The 19,870-nt window shown below is 43.5% G+C and overlaps 1 protein-coding gene across 1 annotated transcript in view; it reads right to left on the bottom strand.

Annotated features, from left to right (window-relative positions):
* Window positions 1–19,870, bottom strand: part of LOC124797682 (differentially expressed in FDCP 6 homolog) — a 134,949-nt gene that overhangs the window by 100,879 nt on the left and 14,200 nt on the right. The window contains exon 3 of the mRNA XM_047260804.1: window positions 11,479–11,682. Within this exon, the coding sequence (XP_047116760.1) occupies window positions 11,479–11,682 (204 nt within the window). The remainder of the gene's footprint in view (window positions 1–11,478; window positions 11,683–19,870) is intronic.

Raw genomic sequence — 19,870 nt, 5'->3', positions numbered from 1 at the left:
CCAGACCATGCAGCCAGCACCTTATCGACGTTACTGACAAACCTGCTGTGATTTATATGTTTCTATTTAGCATTGGCCACCAGTCAACATTGGAGACAACTCGTTCGTCGTCGTCATAACAATTGGCGCCGAGGTTAAAGGTACAGATTTTTTGGAAAGCGGAGCAGTGAAAGCAGAGCTATTTATATGTGTTTATAGATTCTATACCCGGCTGGGCCACCCACCCTCTCCACATGGTGTGACTGACGAGTGCATGACATTTTTTCCTACTCCCATCTATCATTATTTGATTTCGTTGTGATGGCAAATCCAGAGGAACAAAATGTACTAGCAGAGCTGTTACGATTACAGAATCAGCAGTCCAACGCACTACTGCACGCCTTGGGACAGCTCGTCCAGGGACAACAAGAAGCTGTGCCACGAGTACACCGGCTGCACAGGGGCCGGCCGTACAGCGGGCCACAGCCCTGCCGTTCCGCGCATTCAACGCCAGCATGGAAACCTGACATGAGTGTCACGTGCAGCTCCCACACCACCTTGCTGCATATGACATCCAAGGCAAAACACGGCTGCACGCGCTTTTATCTTGTGTCGGCATGGCATCGTACTGCATTCTTCTCAAACTCTTACCGAGAAGTTCTCCAGATCAGCACAGTTTCGAAGAACTTGTTCAGGCATTAACTGATTATTACAAGCAAAGCGAGAATGTTGTTGCTCAGCGATACAAATTTTTCCGCACAAAGCGTGCACCTCAGCAGAATTACTGTGTATGGGCAGCCACTTTGCAAGGCCTCATTCACGACTATGAATTTTCATGTTGTGGCATATCATATTCTGACATAATGGTACGGGACGCTATTGCGCAAATCGTATCAGACACACAAATTAGAAAGCAAATTCTTAAATTATCCAACCCCACTTTAGAACAAGTGTTGGACATTTTGGACAGACAGGACACTTTGGACTATGCTACAAATTATCGCCTCCCGCTGTCTGTCAGGTTAGCAAGCCAGTGCGCGCATAACTCATACATGAAGCTGTACCGGCTAGGCGCGGGTCTGCCCAATTCACTTCGAGGAAACACACACCTGTTATGCGCCGGCAGAAGACGCCTGCTTTGCGCTCGTGCCCACAATGTAATTCAAAGCACTCGCGCCAGAACTGCCCATCGCGCAAGGCCGTGTGCCATTTTTGCAACAAGAAGGGACAAGTCCAGGCAGTGTGCCTCAAAAGACAAAAATCTGATGCTCCGTATCACATTTCCGGACAAAGTAGCTTCCGCCGGAACGGTTTCCTAAATAAGACTTCCTATCAGTGGCTGAAGTTGACACTATTAAGGTTGCCTACTTTGGCTACTTCCACTCATTGATGTCATATGCTATCATATTCTGGGGGAACCAAACACTTGCAAAAAAAGTCTTCACCATCCAAAAAAAAGCAATCAGAATAATGTGTGGGGTCCATCAAAGACACTCTTGCAGGCACTTGTTTCGGAAGATAGGTATCCTAACAACCGCCTCACAGTATATTTTTTCCTTGCTTACCTTTGTGTGCAAAAATTATTCCATCTACCAAGACAACAGTAAATTCCATGGTTATAACACCAGAAACAAAAACAATCTACATTTAGAAATGAAACGTCTCACTCTGGTACAAAAAGGAGTTTACTACTCCAGCATTAAGCTGTTCAATGCTCTACCACGACATATAAAATGTGTTCATACAGAACTGCCAAAATTTAAACAAGTTCTCAAAGATTACCTGACAGAGAAATCTTATTATACTGTGGATGAATACCTGAAAGAAAATGTATACCATCACTAAACGTATTATGTCTAGAAGTAGTTCAATTGATTTTATTGTGCATTTGGGCATTAGCACACTTTTTGTAACAACAGATTGGCTGTACATGTATTTACTCTTGTAGGGCTAATATCTGATTTAACTTTGTGCTCTTATCTTTAACCTTTATTTGAAACTCCTTTTTTTGTCAAATGGTAGTTATGTTATCTAGCTGACATTGTATCTGTTACTGTATTTATAGTATGTCTCACTTAAACTATGTACAATTTGCCATTGAAATGCCCTTGTATTTATTGTAAGTTTAAATTGAAACCTGTACAATTTGACACGTTCCATATCCTTGTGATTGACTCACTAACTGGATCTACGGAACAAGACATAAATAAATAAATAAATAAATAAATAAATAAAATAAATAAATAAATCACAGCAAGCCACAAGCAATGGAAATAAATGTAAATTCGCATCCAGTACCTGTGACATTACCGAGTATAAAAATTTTGCTTATGATGCCAGTGCATGCTGATTAAGAAGTCCCGCCACACACGATCTGCCTGTCAACATTTCCCAGTGAAAATTGCTTCTCAGAATGACATTTTTTGCCGATGGCAGAACAACCTTTTTGTAGACTTGAACATTCAGAATCATACAATTCCTTTTCAGTTGGACACTGGAACATCTGTTTCACTCATGAACCATAAAACTTACGAATTGCTCTGTTCACCTGCATTGCGTAACGCAAATGTTACATTAGCTACGTAAAGTGGTCAAAGTTCGGTTTTAGGACTGTGCAGTTTGCCAGTGACGTACTGTGGACAAACTTAAGTGGTTTCTTTTCATGTACTGCATCCACCGTCATCTGCAAATATTTTTGGACTTGATTTATTTGATGTATTCCCTAGCCATCCCTGAACGGGTACCCACAAACAGTGTTTCCGAACTATGTGCTGACATTTTGTCGCCAGGTTTAGGTTGCACGCAAAATTTTCAGGCGCATATTGAATTGAAGGACAATGCACAGCCTAAATTTTTCTGCACTCGCACAGTGCCTCACGTGCTTCGAGATGAAGTTGTTAAAACATTGCGTGAACTTGAGGACCAAGGAGTGATTTACCCAGTTACAGCATCACTATGGGCTTCACCATTGGTTATCTTAACAATACCGTCAGGCAAACTGCAACTGTGCGTGGATTTTAAAGGAACTGTCAATCCTCAACTTCTTGTTGCAATGTTTCCTTTGCCACGTTCAGAAGACTTGTTTGACAAATTGTGTCCTGGTAAATATTTTTCTAAGTTAGATTTACAAGATGCATATCTTCAAATTCCTGTGGATGACAAATCCCAGACGATTCTCGTCATGAATACGCATTTAGGTCTCTACAAATTTAAGAGGCTTCCATTTGGACGTGCCTCTGCACCGACACTATTTCAGCAGTACTTACAGACTCTTTGTGCATCGATTCCTTCAGTGTGTAATTACCTAGATGACATCATAGTTTCTGGTTCTATGCAGCATGAACATTTGCATAATTTGATGCAGTTATTTGAAGTGTTACGTGAGAATGGACTTAAACTCAATAAGGACAAGTGTACATTTTTTTCTGAAACGTTATCCTATTTGGGACACGTAATAAACTCTCAAGGCATACAATCCATGTCCAGATCATTTAAGAGCAGTATCAAAGCTACCACTACCCAAGACAGTTAAAGAATTACAATCCATCCTTGGAAAGCTCGATTATTATCCAAGTTTTTGCCTCACACATCATCTCTTGCAGCACCATTACATCCACTATGTCGAAAAAGTGTTCCGTTCATCAGTTCGCCTGAATGCGAACGTGCCTTTCAGCAGCTTAAATCTGCACTGTTATCTAGTACATGTCTTACGCCCTTCAATCCTACAAAACTTCTTGTCCTCATGGTTGATACTTACAATTTCAGGATCACAGCTGTTCTTGCTCACAAAATTGGTTTGCGCATTCGCCCAATCAAATTTGCATCAAAGCTACTCTCCTCTGCACAACATAACTACTCGCAGATCAAAAAGGAAGCTCTCACTTTGATTTTTAGAGTTACGAAATTCCACGATTTCTTATATGGTAACAAGTTTACAGTTCCCACTGACCATAAGCCTTTGACGTCTATGTTTCACCCGTCAAAGCCCGTGCCTCTGCATATGGCTCAAAAATTTATTCATCGGTCACTATTTCTGTCGCAGTACCGTTATGATATCTTTTATCAGCCTACTGCCCAGCACGGCAATGTTGACACGTTATCCTGATTGCCAATAGCTGCAGACCCGCTGTTCAACTCTTCCGAAAAGGCTTGTATGTTCATCGATGTGCAAAATGATGAGGGTGTAGAAAGTTTTCCTGTTGGATTTCGTCGTATAGCCACAGCAACAGCTAGTGACCCAGTATTAAGTGTTGTTTTGTGTTATGTCACTACGCAATGGCCTTTGTCTAAAAATCAGATTGAAGATCCATTGGTTCGTCTTTTTTTATGCACAGACAATGACTTTTTGTCCAACGTGGTGTCATCTTGCTCCGCACGGAGAACGATCAGTCTCGTGTTATTGTTCAACGTTCTTTGCAGTCAGCTGTGCTATGACTTCTCCACCAAGGTCATTGGCGTAACGTATGGACAGAACAGTTAGCTCGCCATCACTATACCTGGTTACGTATTGATACTGACATAACCAAGATTTGTTGTTCTTGTTCTGTGTGTGCAGCAAACCAATCCGCACCGCCGCAGAAATTTTTCTGTTAGCCTAAGGCAACTTTTCCATGGCATCACTTACATTTAGATTTCGCTGGTCCTTTTTGGGATGTATGATGGTTAATTCTGGTTGATTCTTTTAGTGGTTTTCCATTTGTTGTTTGCATGTCCTCAACGACATTGTCTGCTACCATCAAAGCCTTGTCGTCTATATTTTGCATAGAAAGATTGCCACAGTCATTGTCACCGACAATGGACCTAAATTTGTGTCTGCAGAGTTCGAAACCTTTTGTGAAGCTAATGGTATTCAGCATTTAACACCAGCACCGTTCTCCCCTCAATCGAACGGAGCCACTGAAAGATTCGTTCGGACGTTTAAGTCGTAAATGCCTGAATTGCGCGACTCTCATTCTCACGAGTACGCTCTTTTGTTGTTCTTATTTTCGTACCAATCGCAGCACCACGATGGTGCTTTGCCGGCTGAGTTGCTGCACAGTCGTCCTCACAGAACTCTGACGAATATGTTGCATCCTCTGCATTGCGTGTCTTTGCCATGGCAGACCCACAAATTCTTGCCAGATGACACTGCCTATTTTCGTCATTTCCATGGCAATCGCCAATGGTTGAAAGGGCACATTTTTTGCCATCTTGGCTGCGCTATGTTTGTCATATCAGGTCCATCTGGCAGTGCATAGGCATCAGAATCAGATGTGTCTCTTTAGTTGTGGGGGTCTCTGTCACTTGTCCTATGATTCCAGTGTCGACGCCGACGAGGATGCCCCTGCGGGGACCTCTTCCTTGCTCTCCTCGCCCCTGGGTACCAGCGCCCATAGCTTCGCCTTTGCCACGCAACGACACGCCAGTGTGGATGCCATGTCTCGTGCCGGAGCTGCCCGCAGTGCCAGCATCGCTGCGGAACCGGATGACCATATGGACCAGGTGCCTTCGACTGTCTTAGGGCACAGTGAAATTCTGGTTACGTCGTCCACCACCATAGAACAGTCTTCACTTCCTGGTTTCCAGTCTTTGTTGCCGGTCAGTTGCCCCGATCCGATGGAGGTCGACCCTTCGGTTCCTCCCATAGTTGTAGAAGCGCAGACACCTCACGTTGACGTGCACCCCGGAGTAGGATTCCAGGTGTTTCCTGTCTCCCCTCGGTCCGAATGGCAGGGTGCGGATAGGCATCCCTCGGCTGCAGTCAGGCTGTTCCCCACCTCCTCGACTACGTCAGCATGGGGTCCTCCACCTGGAGGTCATAAGCTATACTCAATGGCCATTCGCAGATTTGCGGGGGAGGAATGTGGTATCAACATTCGATACCACACTTGTTATCGATTGCGGTTTGCATTAGGATCGTTAGACCCGCGAGTCGCGACCAGCGCTGCTCCACAGCTTGTATCAAGTTTCTAGCAAGCTCTCATCCACTCTTGCTCGGGACGTCAAATAGTAAAGTAGCATAGCTTTCAGCTGATGGGAAGCAACCTCTAACAAGGCGCTTAGTAATGTATGGCCTATCTCACCTGGTTAGCCGAGAGGTCTAATGCACGGCTTTCTGGAGTGGGAAGGAGCACCTGGTCCCCGGGCACGAATCCACCCAGCAGACTTGTGCCCAGATCAGGTGAGTCAGCCAGTCTGTGGATGGTTTTTAGCCGGTTTTCCATCTGCCTTGGCGAATGCAGGCTGGTTCCTCTTATTCCGCCTCAGCTACACTATGTCGGCGATTGCTGCGCAAACAAGTTCTGCACGTACGCGTACATCACCATTACTCTACGATGCAAACACAGGGGTTACACTCGTCTGGTGTGAGATGTTCCCTAGGGGTGGGGGGGGGGGGGGTGGGGGGGGGCGAGTGTTCCACCACCGGGGCCCGAACTGCACAATAACCATGGGTCCGGTGTGGGGCGGTGGAGGGGTGAAGTGGACTGCGGTAGTCATCGTGGGGTTGTGGACCACCACAGCTGTGGCGGGGACAGAGCCTCTCCATCATTTCTAGGTCCCCAGTTAACATAAAATACAATACAATGTATGGCCTAAGTGAGGCCTCAATAGCTATCTCTTTATAATTATATGTATGCAGCCAAGAAGACTCCTGTACGACCAGTTATGTACAATATATATTATATTTTACCAACGACTTCTAATTATTTTAGTCGCATCTCCAGACCATGCAGCCAGCACCTTATCGACGTTACTGACAAACCTGCTGTGATTTGTGTGTTTCTATTTAGCACTGGCCACCGGTCAACTTTGGCAACGACTCGTTCGCCGTCGTCATAACAGTGCATTCACGATGTTTCAATGATGTTTTACACATCCTTCCAGAAAAAGTCTAAGTTTCTCACAAATGAGGAAATTACATCAGAGCTGCTATGACTCATGAAAAATAGACAATGGAGAAGGTGCCTTCCGATGTGACTGCCTCATCAACTGATAAAGCTCCAAATTCATTTGTTACTGAAGTTGTTATATGAGTAAAGATGGCAGACTAAATGACTGACGATAGCAGTTAATCATGGGGAGAAGACCCAAAAGTTGTAACAGGCCATGTGCTTTAGCTCTGGCTTGAGTGGCACAGACTTCAACAGGAATGTTCTCTCTCTTTCGATGATATATTGATGGATGACATAGCAAAGATGGCGGAAGTGTTGTGTGTTCAAGTGAAGAGTGTTCCAGTGAAAAATGAAAATAATGATGGTAAAAGTAAAGTGTGTGCTAGTTGTAGGAATGAAATAGTTAAGCTAAATGAGCTTATCTCTAGTCTGCAGTTAATCATCAGCTGACTGAGTAGTGAGATGTCGCGACTTAGAAAGGAAATGTGTGTACCGATAGCCAAACAAAAGCTAGTTCTTTTGCGCCTAAAAACTCAAACAAGTGGTGAAAATATCGTATAAAAACAAAAATCCGATTATTAAAAAATCACAGCAAATGAAAACACCGATCAATTGGAAGTTGAAAACAAATTTCATGTTATTTCCGTTCGTGAAGGAACAGGATTAATACCGGAAAGTAAAATTGGACTTTTTAACCAAGAGTGTCGACAGAATGTTGAAACAGTCAAAATCCAGAATTAGGGAAAACAGTGACAGTGAAAAAGTGTGTAGGCCATCCATTGCACATAAAAAGGAAACGAATGAGAAGAACACTATCAGCAAAAATGTAAAACAGCCCATTTATGAAAGTAGTGTATTATTTTTAACCGACAGCCATGGCAAAAATGTGACAAAACTTTTCAAAGAACAGAGGAAATGTTACACAGCAAGTATTGTTAAACCTGGAGCAACAACAAAAAATATTATTGGCGACAATCTACATGACAAATTGCTAAGAAAAAATGACTTTGAGGTGTGAATTGCAGTTTCAAACAATGTCGCAAAAAATTAAGCAGATAATTGCCTAACAGAGATAAAGAAATTCCTAGAACAAAATTAACAACGTAATACTATTGTCTCAAAATTACCACACAGATATGACTTGATGTATCACTCGTGTGTCAACAAAGAAATACGAAAAACTAACATGAAAATAAAACAAATGTGCTCTTTGTTCGCTAAACGCAGCATCCTTGATATAGGCAAATTGGACAGATGCCAGCAGACCATGCACGGGATGCATCTGAATTACGAAAGAAAGAACTTTGTGTGTAAAATGGTAAACACAATTGTTGAAAGAGAGAAAATGAACCAAACAGTTCCTTGTGTGGTACCAACCTCCCTAGCAGCAGAAACAGCAACTGCCCCCCTTTGTTCATCAGCAGTAGATCCAAAAGTTACATCTGCTGTTGTTATTTCATCAGCGGCTCAGGACCTTTCATCAGTATTGGCCCCTCCCCAGAGATGAGACAGAGAAGGTGATATGGCAAATGAAAAACAAAAATTCCACTGGTGTGGACAATATATCCATCAAAATACTGAAACATCGCCACAAATATATTCTTAAAGTTCTGTGTCACATATTTAATGAATCTCTAAATCAAGGCACTGTCCCTAATAGACTAAAATTTGCAGTTGTTAAACCACTCTTCAAAAAGGGCGATACAGCAGAGGTTTCTAACAACCACCCAATTTCATTGTTAACAAGTCTTTCAAAAATCCTTGAGAAACTTATGTACAATAGAATCATGGCTCACCTTAATAAATGTAACATTCTAAATAAAAATCAGTTTGGATCCCAAAGGGGTGTTTCAACTGAGCAAGCCATTTTCTCATTTGTCAACCAACTCCTTGAATCAATAAACACTTCACCGTATTTGCAGATGACACAACCATTATGATCGACAAGGTACCCAACTGCAGTCTAGAGAACACTGCGACCACTATGTTCCAAGAAGTTCTAGATTGGTTCACTGCAAATGGTCTGTCCCTCAATGTTAATAAGAATCATTTCATTCAGTTTCAAACAGTAAACAAACAATTGGAAAATGTTGAAATAAAATGTGGAGACAAGGAAATAGTGAAAGTTGTATCCTCAAATTTCTGGGTTTACATATTGATAACAAACTAAACTAGTCTGTCCACATCACTGACCTATGTAAAAGACTGAACTCAGCAGCATTTGCCATTCACTCAATTGCATCTGTTTGTGAGATGGAAACAATGAAAACAGCATATGTTGGTTATTTCCATTCTCTTATTAAATATGGCATCATATTCTGGGAAAATCAACCATAAGCAAATTAAGTCTTTGTTGCACAGAAGAGAGTTATCAGGATTATGAGTAGAGTGCATCCTAGATCATCTTGCAGAAATTTATTCAAACAGCTGGGGGTCCTCAACATGCCTTGTCAATACATCTTGTCACTAATGTGCTTCATGAACAAAAATTATGCAATTTACAAAATTAATAGTGCACACCAAAATCACAATACAAGAAGAAAGCATGATCTTCACAAAGATTTAAAAAATCTCAGCATGGTACAGAAAGGAGTTCATTATTCAAGTATAAAAGTGTTCAATAAACTTCCTGTCCATATCAAATCAGTCAGTGGGGATTTTACTAAATTCAAAACAGAGGTAAAACTTTATCTTTTGGATAATTCTTTCTATTCTTTACAGGAATTCTTTGATAATGTATAATACTTCTTGAATTTGTGTTCAATTTTGTGAATATCTAATAGAACAGATTATGTAGATTAGCATATCACTTGTTGGCAGAATATTTTTTAGATGGATTACTTTAAATTTGTTTATGCAATCATCTATGTCATTACTGCACTATTATTTATGCAATCATCTATGTCATTATTGTACTATTATCTGTGTTGTTATCTGAATTTTTTGTGTAGTTATTTGACATGTGGATGTCCTTTTTCATGTATCTGCTTACATATGTTAAATTGGTTGCCTCATGATCATCTAAATGTGGCTATTACTGTAATAACCTGACACGTTCTACATCCTAGCGATACATTCGCATCAAGGATCCATGGAACTCGAAAATAAACAAATAAAAATAAATAAATTTCCTGCTGTACATGGGAATTGCAAAGCTCCCAACTCTCAAAGACATGTGAGATACAGATGAGCCCAATGTACTTGCAGTTACTGTGCTACATAAGAGGTTTCTATATTTACTTTGCAGTATTCCCTGCAACGATAAAAGCACTGTAGATGAGAGGAAAGAAAACTGATGAGTTAGCTGAGGCGCATGAACTTGTCACACCATTGCACAGTAAGTATTGAAGTTTCTATACTCTGGAGAATATATGATTAATGAGCAGCTCATTCCATTCCAGGACACGTGCCTTCTGAAAGCATCTGCCAAAAATTCCAAAGAAACATGGTACATTTTTGTTTTGTTTTGACTGGCTCCACAACATTTTATCTTATGAATTTTGAAATATGTGCTAGATTGTCCTTTCAAAACACAAAACAAGCGTTCAGAAATAGTGCAACATCTTGTTGTTCCTCTAGTAGGAACTAACAACTGGTCCACTAGCATGCCTCTTGCAAGAATTATGTTGGGGAAAAAAAGCTGACAGTCAAAACATTACAAAAGAACACAGAAAACATTCCTCCAGAATTTTTGCCCATTACACAAAGAACTGTAGCTTCAAGCCTGTTTGGTTTCAAAAATCGTTGTGCCATATATTCCAATTCAATTGCGATCTGTTGTACTCATCACCATATCAAATGTAGAGTAGAAACTTGTGATCATTTATTTAGTTAGTACAACAATGGAAGAAGATTGAAAGTGTGGCCAATAGCAGTGTATTTTTCATTTCTAAAATGTGTGTGCTCTGAATTCATGTATCCTTTAATGTGAGTTCTTGTAACAAATTTGCAAAATAGGACTTTCTGAAGAATGTAGGTAAGAACTTTCTTATCTACTATGCTGTCCCAAGAATGAACTGTTCTCATATGCATTGAAATCTACAACAAAAAATAAAGCTTTATCTAGCAGGGTAAGTAATTGGTGCCAGCACACAAGTATGACAAGAACAGCAAAAGAGTAAGGTGTCACACATGCCAAATTACAAATGACAGCAAGCATTCCACAGCACGTGTGATTAGTTCCAAATATGTATGCAAAAAGCACACTAAGTTGATCTGCAGGTCCTATAAAGATGACAACAAAGAATGAACATGTTTTATCATATAATGTAAAAATTATGCTTGGCATAAAACATTACTGAAATTTCGTGTTCAAAACTCAGTTATTTGGAAATGAATGATCATCAAAACACCACTGAAATCATTATTATTCATTCAAAATGTATTTTAAATATGTGATAGTCTTTGCATTTAATTTTGGGTCAAATAGACATGACACGAGTGTTTGCATATCAAAATATTATGAAACTACTTCACGGTTAGTATATGTGAAATGTACTGAAATGTCAGAGCTGTGTAACACTTGTGTATTTATTTATGGAAGGAAGAGACACACAAGAAATTCACTATGTTTACTTCCATGCAGACAGCTCATTTTTCCAGAAAATGATGTATGACTTATTTGTACCTGGTAAATTTCCTCAGTCTGTGGAATCAGGTCTGCAAGTAGACAAAATATCCTGAATAGCTTGTAGACACATACATCGGAAAATACAGGATGTTCCCTTGAAAGGTAATGTTTCTTGCATACAAGCCAACATACTTCATCAATTTTTTCTTCATAGTCTCGTAATGCAGCTATTGATATGTTGTCAGGCAAAGAAGAAAATACCTAAAATAATGAATTTTTTGTGCAGAGTGACAGGTTAATTAATAGAAATTATCTTACAATTGAAAATATTTAAAAACACACCAATTTAAAATCTGAACTGCAATTAGTGAAAACTGCAGTTGCCAAAAGTTGAATTAGAGTAAACAAACAACAATAGTTAAAACTACTAGAAGTTATGTAACTGAAAAGAATTGTACAGAACATTGATAAACAAAATAAATGTAATTGTTGGTTTTTATTGGTAAACAAGTAAATTAACAGTGATTTGGGAAGCACAGTATAGAAGTTTCAGACAATATACTTAAAAAAAATAGACTGTTTTTATCAGATGCTGAATACAAGCACATGACAAGAACGGAATTTGGTTGGGACATCTCACACAAACATTGTGTGTTAATGTTCAATTTTATCTCCCAATAGTGGGACACTAATGCTAGGCCAGTGTATTCCCTATAATATCAGTAACTACTAACTGCAGTTCATCTGTATACTGTTCAGACTTTCACTTTTGACGTTTTTTTAAATTTGTAATATATACACAAGGGTGTGAGGGAAGAAGTGTGTGAAAGAGCCAACTGTTTTGGGACTACAGACTACGTCTTCCGAACACGAGTATTGTCGGTTTACATGAAGTCCAACCACACCCTGTGTCTACCGGGGGGGGGGGGGGGGGGGGGGGGGGGGGGGGGGGGGGAAAGAGAAGAAGAAGAAAAATATATATATATATATAAAAAAACAAAGATGATGTGACTTACCAAATGAAAGTGCTGGCAGGTCGACAGACACACAAACAAACACAAACATACACACAAAATTCAAGCTTTCGCAACAAACTGTTGCCTCATCAGGAAAGAGGGAAGGAGAGGGAAAAACGAAAGGATGTGAGTTTTAAGGGAGAGGGTAAGGAGTCATTCCAATCCCGGGAGCGGAAAGACTTACCTTAGGGGGAAAAAAGGACGGGTATACACTCGCACACACACTCATATCCATCCACACATATACAGACACAAGCAGACATATTTGAAGACAAAGAGTTTGGGCAGAGATGTCAGTCGAGGCAGAAGTGCAGAGGCAAAGATGTTGTTGAATGACAGGTGAGGTATGAGTGGCGGCAACTTGAAATTAGCGGAGATTGAGGCCTGGTGGATAACGGGAAGAGAGGATATATTGAAGAGCAAGTTCCCATCTCCGGAGTTCGGATAGGTTGGTGTTAGTGGAAGTATCCAGATAACCCGGACGGTGTAACACTGTGCCAAGATGTGCTGGCCGTGCACCAAGGCATGTTTAGCCACAGGGTGATCCTCATTACCAACAAACACTGTCTGCCTGTGTCCATTCATGCGAATGGACAGTTTGTTACTGGTCATTCCCACATAGAATGCGTCACAGTGTAGGCAGGTCAGTTGGTAGATCACGTGGGTGCTCTCACACGTGGCTCTGCCTTTGATCGTGTACACCTTCCGGGTTACAGGACTGGAGTAGGTGGTGGTGGGAGGGTGCATGGGACAGGTTTTACACCGGGGGCGGTTACAAGGATAGGAGCCAGAGGGTAGGGAGAGTGGTTTGGGGATTTCATAGGGATGAACTAACAGGTTACGAAGGTTAGGTGGACGGCGGAAAGACACTCTTGGTGGAGTGGGGAGGATTTCATGAAGGATGGATCTCATTTCAGGGCAGGATTTGAGGAAGTCGTATCCCTGCTGGAGAGCCACATTCAGAGTCTGGTCCAGTCCCGGAAAGTATCCTGTCACAAGTGGGGAACTTTTGTGGTTCTTCTGTGGGGGATTCTGGGTTCGAGGGGATGAGGAAGTGGCTCTGGTTATTTGCTTCTGTACCAGGTCGGGAGGGTAGTTGCGAGATGCGAAAGCTGTTGTCAGGTTGTTGGTGTGCCCAAACTCTTTGTCTTTAAATATGTCTGCTTGTGTCTGTATATGTGTGGATGGATATGTGTGTGAGTGCGAATGTACACCCGCCCTTTTTTCCCCCTAAGGTAAGTCTTTCCGCTCCCGGGATTGGAATGACTCCTTACCCTCTCCCTTAAAACCCACATCCTTTCGTCTTTCCCTCTCCTTCCCTCTTTCCTGACGAAGCAACCATTGGTTGCGAAAGCTTGAATTTTGTGTGTATGTTTGTGTTTGTTTGTGTGTCTATCAACCTGCCAGCGATTCCGTTATATATAAACCATGGTATCTTCAAATAACTTTCTCATCAATAAGCAAGATAAAATTACATCCATAGTGTGAAATTAGAAACCGCGCTCAAGGCAGGTAGCACTGCTTCCCTTCCTCCCTTGACCAGCCCTGCTAGCTTTTCATTTTCTGGCCTTTAGCTTCAAGTGGAGGACTTTCTGCACCTGTGAATTCAAACCACTTCATTCTCTCTTTCTGCTGCAGTAAGCTCTCAGTAATTTTTGCTTTGGGTGAATATGACTACTGTACTGAGGGTGCCACCCAACCATAAACCAGACTCCCATAGTCAAGGCGGGATTGAACAAGTGCTCTGTAGAGCTGCAGCAACGTAGAGTGATCTGCACCCCAGTTGGTGTTGCTCAGGCAGCGGAGGGAACTGAGGTGCTTAAGCTGACAAAGGTGAGGTTGCCAAGTCAATCAGGTGTTGAAAAACAGTCCTAAGAATCGATATGTCTCTACTGCAGTGACTGGATCGCCATTAAGGTAAAGTTCCGGTTCTGGATGAACGGTGCGATGCCGACAGAAATGCATGACACACGACTTTTCGGCTGAAAACTGGAAGCTGTGAGCTAGAGCCCATGACTGCACCTTGTGGATGGTTCCCTGTAGGTGCTGCTCAGCAACACCAGTACTGGAGGAGCAGTACCAAACGCAGAAGTCATCCGCATACAGAGAAGGTGAGACCGATGGCCCTACAGCTGCTGCTAGACCGTTAATAGCCACTAAAAATAGAGAGGCACTCAATACAGAGCCCTGTGGAACACCATTCTCCTGACTACAGGGGGAACTATGGGAGGCACCAACTTGGACATGGAAAGTATGAGGTGACAGGAAGTTTTGGATAAAAATCAGGAGCGGGCCCCAAAGACCCCACTCACACAATGTGGCAAGGATATGATGTCGCCTAGTCGTGTTGTATGCTTTATGTAAGTCAAAAAAGACGGCAACCAGGTGTTTGCATCCAGAAAAGGCTGTTCGGATGACAGACTCGAGGGACACAAGATTATCAGTGGCAGATCAAGCCTGGCAGAAGCTGCCCTGACATGGAGCCAGTAGGCCACGTGACTCCAGGACCCAACCCAACCACTGACACACCATAGGTTACACCAGTTTACAAAGAAAGTTGGTGAGGCTGATGGGCTGGTAGCTATCCACATCGAGCGGGTTTTGACTGCGTTTGAGCATGGGAATGATGGTGCTCTCCCGCCATTGCGACGGAAAGACACCATCACACCAGATCCAGTTGAAGATAATAAGGATATGTCGTTTGTAGTCAGATTAGTGATGTTTAATCATCTGACTGTGGATCTGATCTGGCCGAGGAGCTGTGTTGGGGCAACGTGGAAGGGTGCTGAGGAGCTCCCACTCTGTAAACGGGGCATTATAGGGTTCACCGTGGCATGCAGTAAACACAAGGACTTTCCTTTCCATCCGCCATTTGAGGGTGCGAAATGCGAGGGGGTAGTTCTCTGATGCAGAGGCCCAAGCATAGTGCTCCAAAAAGTGCTCGGCAATCGCTTTTACGTCGATAGATAACATGCCATTGATGTTACTGGTAGGGACACCTGTTGGGGTCTCGTACCCAAAAAGACGTCTGATCTTAGTCCACACTAGGGAAGGTGATGTATGGCACCCAATGGTCGACATGTACCTCTCCCAACATTCCTGTTTCCGTCGTTTTATAAGCTGGCGAACCCGGGCACGGAGCCACTTAAAGGCTATTAGGTGCTCTAGGAAATGGTGCCACTTATGTCGCTGTAGAGCTTGTCGACCCTTTATAAGTGCGTCAGCAACTTCTGGCAACCACCAAGGGACTGTCTTTCACCGGGGACACCCTAAAGAATGAGCAATAGCGTTTTCTGCTCCAGAAACGATCGTTGTAATGACCTGCTCAACGACAACATCGACAGCACCATGTGGGGGAGATTCAGCGGTGATGGCAGAGGTGAAGGTTTCCCAGTATGCCTTGTTTAAAGACCATCTGGGTAGGCATCCATGTGCATGATGCTGGGGGAGTGACAGGAAGATGGGGAAGTGGTCAGTACCACACAGGTCATCATGTACTCTCCAGTGGATAGATGGGAGAAGGCCAGGACTGCAAACCAAGAGGTCAATGGCCGAATATGTCCCAAGTGCCACACTGAAATGTGTGGGGACACCTGTATCTAAGAGGTAGAGGTCGTGACAGTAAATTTTCGACCTTCCTAACTTGGCCAGTAGGCATGGCGCCACACCACAAGGGGTTACGCACATTAAAATGTCCCAAATGTAGGAAACGTTTAGGGAGTTGATCAATCAGTGCAGCCAATACGTTCAGGGGTACTGCACCATCTGGAGGAAGATATACATTGCAGACAGTTATTTCCTGCGTCGTCCTTATCCTGACAGCCACAGCTTCAAGAGGGGTTTGAAGGGGCACAGGTTCACTACATACCGACTTCAGGACATAGATGCAAACTCCACCTGACTCTATTATAGTCGCAAACGGTTCCTGTAATATCCCTTATAGCTGCCGAGGGCAGGTGTCCACATTGCTCGGAACCAGGTTTCCTGGAGGGCAATGCAGAAAGCAGGAGAAGAGCTTAACAGTTGCCGTAGCTCAGCCAGGTGGTGGAAAAAACCGCCGCAGTTCCACTGGAGGATTACGTTATCGTGAGACTGGGAAGGTGTGAAACACTCACTCAATGAGGCAGTCTACGCCTCAGGGTCACCTGCTGCCACCAGATGAATACCTGTGTGATCGACATCCATTGTGTTCGAGGGCCCAGCGAGATCTAGGTCCTCAGTGGATGCCAGAATCTCCACCTCATCCACAGACACAGAGCTTGTAGGTAGTGGTAGTGGGTATGCCACCTCAGTGCTTAGTTCTTGGGGGTCTTTTTATTTTTAGGTATCTCTTGCTGCTCCTTAGGTTTGTCTGGCTGGGAGGGCTTCACTGATTCCGTCTCAGGGACTGAGGAGGACTGTGAAGCCCTACAACCAGCTACCTGTGGTTGCTTCAGCCATTGGCAGGTGTCAGCTTTGCCAATGGTAGTAACCTGGGAAGGGAGTGACCCAAGGGATCCCCCTCCTGGCGGGAGGAGCCACAGAATACTTATGCTTCTCTACCTGAGAAGTGGGGACTAATGTCCCTGATGGTTGTGGAGGTGTTGCTCCTGAAGTAGGTTGTGCAGGAGCAACAGGGAGGGAAGTGCACCAGCCCTCCCTTTCCCCCCACCATCAAGGGGGCAGGTGGAGTCTGACGGCTCTGAGAGTCAACAGTACGCGGCAGAACGGAAGATGGTAGAACTGTTGTCATAGCGGCGGCGTAGGTTGACATCATACGCACAGGATGCAGCCTCTCATTTTCTCTTATCCTCAGTGTAGGTCACTCGGTCCAGGGTCTTGTATTCCATTATTTTTCTTTCTTTCTGGAGAATCCTGCAGTTTGGCGAGCAAGGGGAATGGTGCTGTCTGCACTTGACACAAATGGGAGACGGGGTACGGGAGTATTGGGATGTGAAAGACATCCACAATCCCAACAGGTGACGCTGGAAGAACAGTGGGAAGACATATAGCTGAACATCCAGCCCTCAAAGCACTATATTGGGTGAGGGATATATGGCTTTACATCACAGCGGTTCACCATCACCTTTACCTTCTCGTGTAATGTGTCACCCTCGAAGGCCAAGATGAAGGCACTGGTGGCAACCTAATTAACCCTCAGACCCCTGTGGACGCGCTGGACGAAATGGACACCTTGCCACTCTGAACTGGCGTGCAGCTCATTGTAAGACAGCAAAAGAAGGTCCCAGTGAAATATGATACCCTGGATCATATTTAAGCTCTTCTGGGGTGTGGTGGTTACAGAAACGTCGCCCAACTTGTCACAAGCGAGTAATGCCCATGACTGGGCAGAGGATGCCGTTTTTATCGTGACTGATCCTGACCGCATTTTGGACAAGCCCTCCAGCTCCCCAAACTTGTCCTTGAAATGCTCAACAAAAAACTGAGGCTTCATGGACATGAAAGATTCCCACTAACTCTTGTACATAAGAGGTACCGGGTTGAATAAGCTTCGTTACCATCCTGAGCCTGGCATTCCTCCCATATGTGGCCAGGGATGGGAACAATTTGAGGTTGTACGAGGGTCGGTCAAAAAGTAATGCCTCCCATTTTTTTTCTACTTAAAGAAATTAAGTTAAGTGAAAAATTTGAATTTGGCGCCATTCCTCAAACGTTCTTCTGCAATCCACTGCAGTAGTAACTTTCTGTGTCAACAGGTGGCAGCACAGCAGAAGTTTGTAAGATGGCCGACATCGATGTTCGTTTGAGACAGCGTTGTGTGATTGAATTCTTGAATGCAGAAGGTGAAACGCCCATACGCATTCATGAAAGACTGAAGAAGGTGTATGGTGTTGTGACAGTGGATGTCAGCACTGTTAGACGATGGGTTCGTCGTTGTAAGGAAGCTGAAGGGCAAACACCGTTGACTGACGAAAAGCGGAGCGGCAGGCCGGTGAGTGCAGTGACTCCACACAACATTCAGCAAGTTGATGACATCATTCGTGGTGACCGTCGGGTGACTGCAGATGAAGTGTGTCGCATTATTTCTCTTAGTAAAGGCAGTGTGATCACGATTATTAAACAATTGGGGTACTCAAAAGTTTGTGCACGGTGGGTTCCAAGAATGTTAACCGATCAGAATAAAGAGGCAAGGAAAACAATAGCCTCCCAACACTTGCAGCGCTTCCGTTTGGAGGGAGATGAGTTTCTGAAAAAAATTGTGACCGGGGACGAAACATGGGTGCATTTTTTTGAACCCGAATCAAAGAGGCAGTCAATGGAGTGGCGTCACACAAGCTCGCCGAGGAAGAAAAAATTCAAAACTGTGCGATCGGCAGGGAAAGTTATGGCAACAGTTTTCTGGAATACAGAGGGTGTGATTCTGGTTGATTTTTTGGAGCAGGGATGCACAATAAATTCTGTTCAATACGTCACAACCCTCAACAAACTTAAAGCACGTCTTCAGCGAGTTCGCCCAACAAAATCAATGGCAGATGTTCTTCTTTTGCATGACAATGCAAGACCACACACCAGTCGTCACACCTCTGACGAGATTGTCAAAATTGGATGGGAAGTTTTGCCTCATACCCCATACAGCCCTGACCTGGCACCATCAGACTTCCATCTGTTCGGGCCACTAAAAGAAGCTCATCGTGGGATTCATTTTGAAGATGAGGAGGCCGTCAAAACATCCGTGCGTCAATGGCTTAGGAAGCAGAGCTGTGATTTTTACCGTGCTGGGATACATGCCCTTGTTCAAAGATGGACCAAAACTGTAGAGATGGGCGGAGATTACATTGAAAAATGACAAAATGATCCTCAATGTTGTGGTTTTCAACCTATGTAATTGCATTTAAATTTCCTGACAATTAAACGTAGAAAAAAAAATAGGAGGCATTACTTTTTGACTGACCCTCGTATTTCTTACCATTGAAGGTAGCATTAAAACAAGAAGGTGGCATTAAAACAAGCGTTCAGTGCATAGTGCTGTGGAATGTGGAAAAAACAGCAAATTGGCACTCATAGGAAGAAGAACAACACCAAAAATGCAACAGGAGCGTAATATGTAGGAAATTGTCCACGCAACCTGCCACTGATGATGCCTTGCAGAAAATAAAGGCGAAACGCGTATGGCGCTAAAATTGTGTTTTATTCAGTTGCTGTCAGACGGTCCATAAGTGAAAATTATCAATATACCATAGTATTACGCACAACTGAGGACAGGACCACAAAAGTTGAAGGTAGACCTTGACTGCTTAGAGGCTGCTGGTGGTGGTGGACCACCAGCAAGAGATGATGTACTATGCTTCACTGCGTGTCATCCGCCCTGATGCCACCCACTCTGACCAGGGGCCCTCCCCACAGACGCCAATGAGCCACAGCAAGGGCCACCTGGCAGGATGGCCATTGCCGGGAGTCCCCGTGCCCCAGGGTGACGGGTATCTACTCCTTGG

The sequence above is a fragment of the Schistocerca piceifrons genome, chromosome 1 (genome assembly GCF_021461385.2).
Source record: "Schistocerca piceifrons isolate TAMUIC-IGC-003096 chromosome 1, iqSchPice1.1, whole genome shotgun sequence".
Taxonomy (NCBI): domain Eukaryota; kingdom Metazoa; phylum Arthropoda; class Insecta; order Orthoptera; family Acrididae; genus Schistocerca; species Schistocerca piceifrons.
Note: the sequence above shows the minus strand (reverse complement) of the source record. Positions and strands in the feature narration are given on the sequence as shown.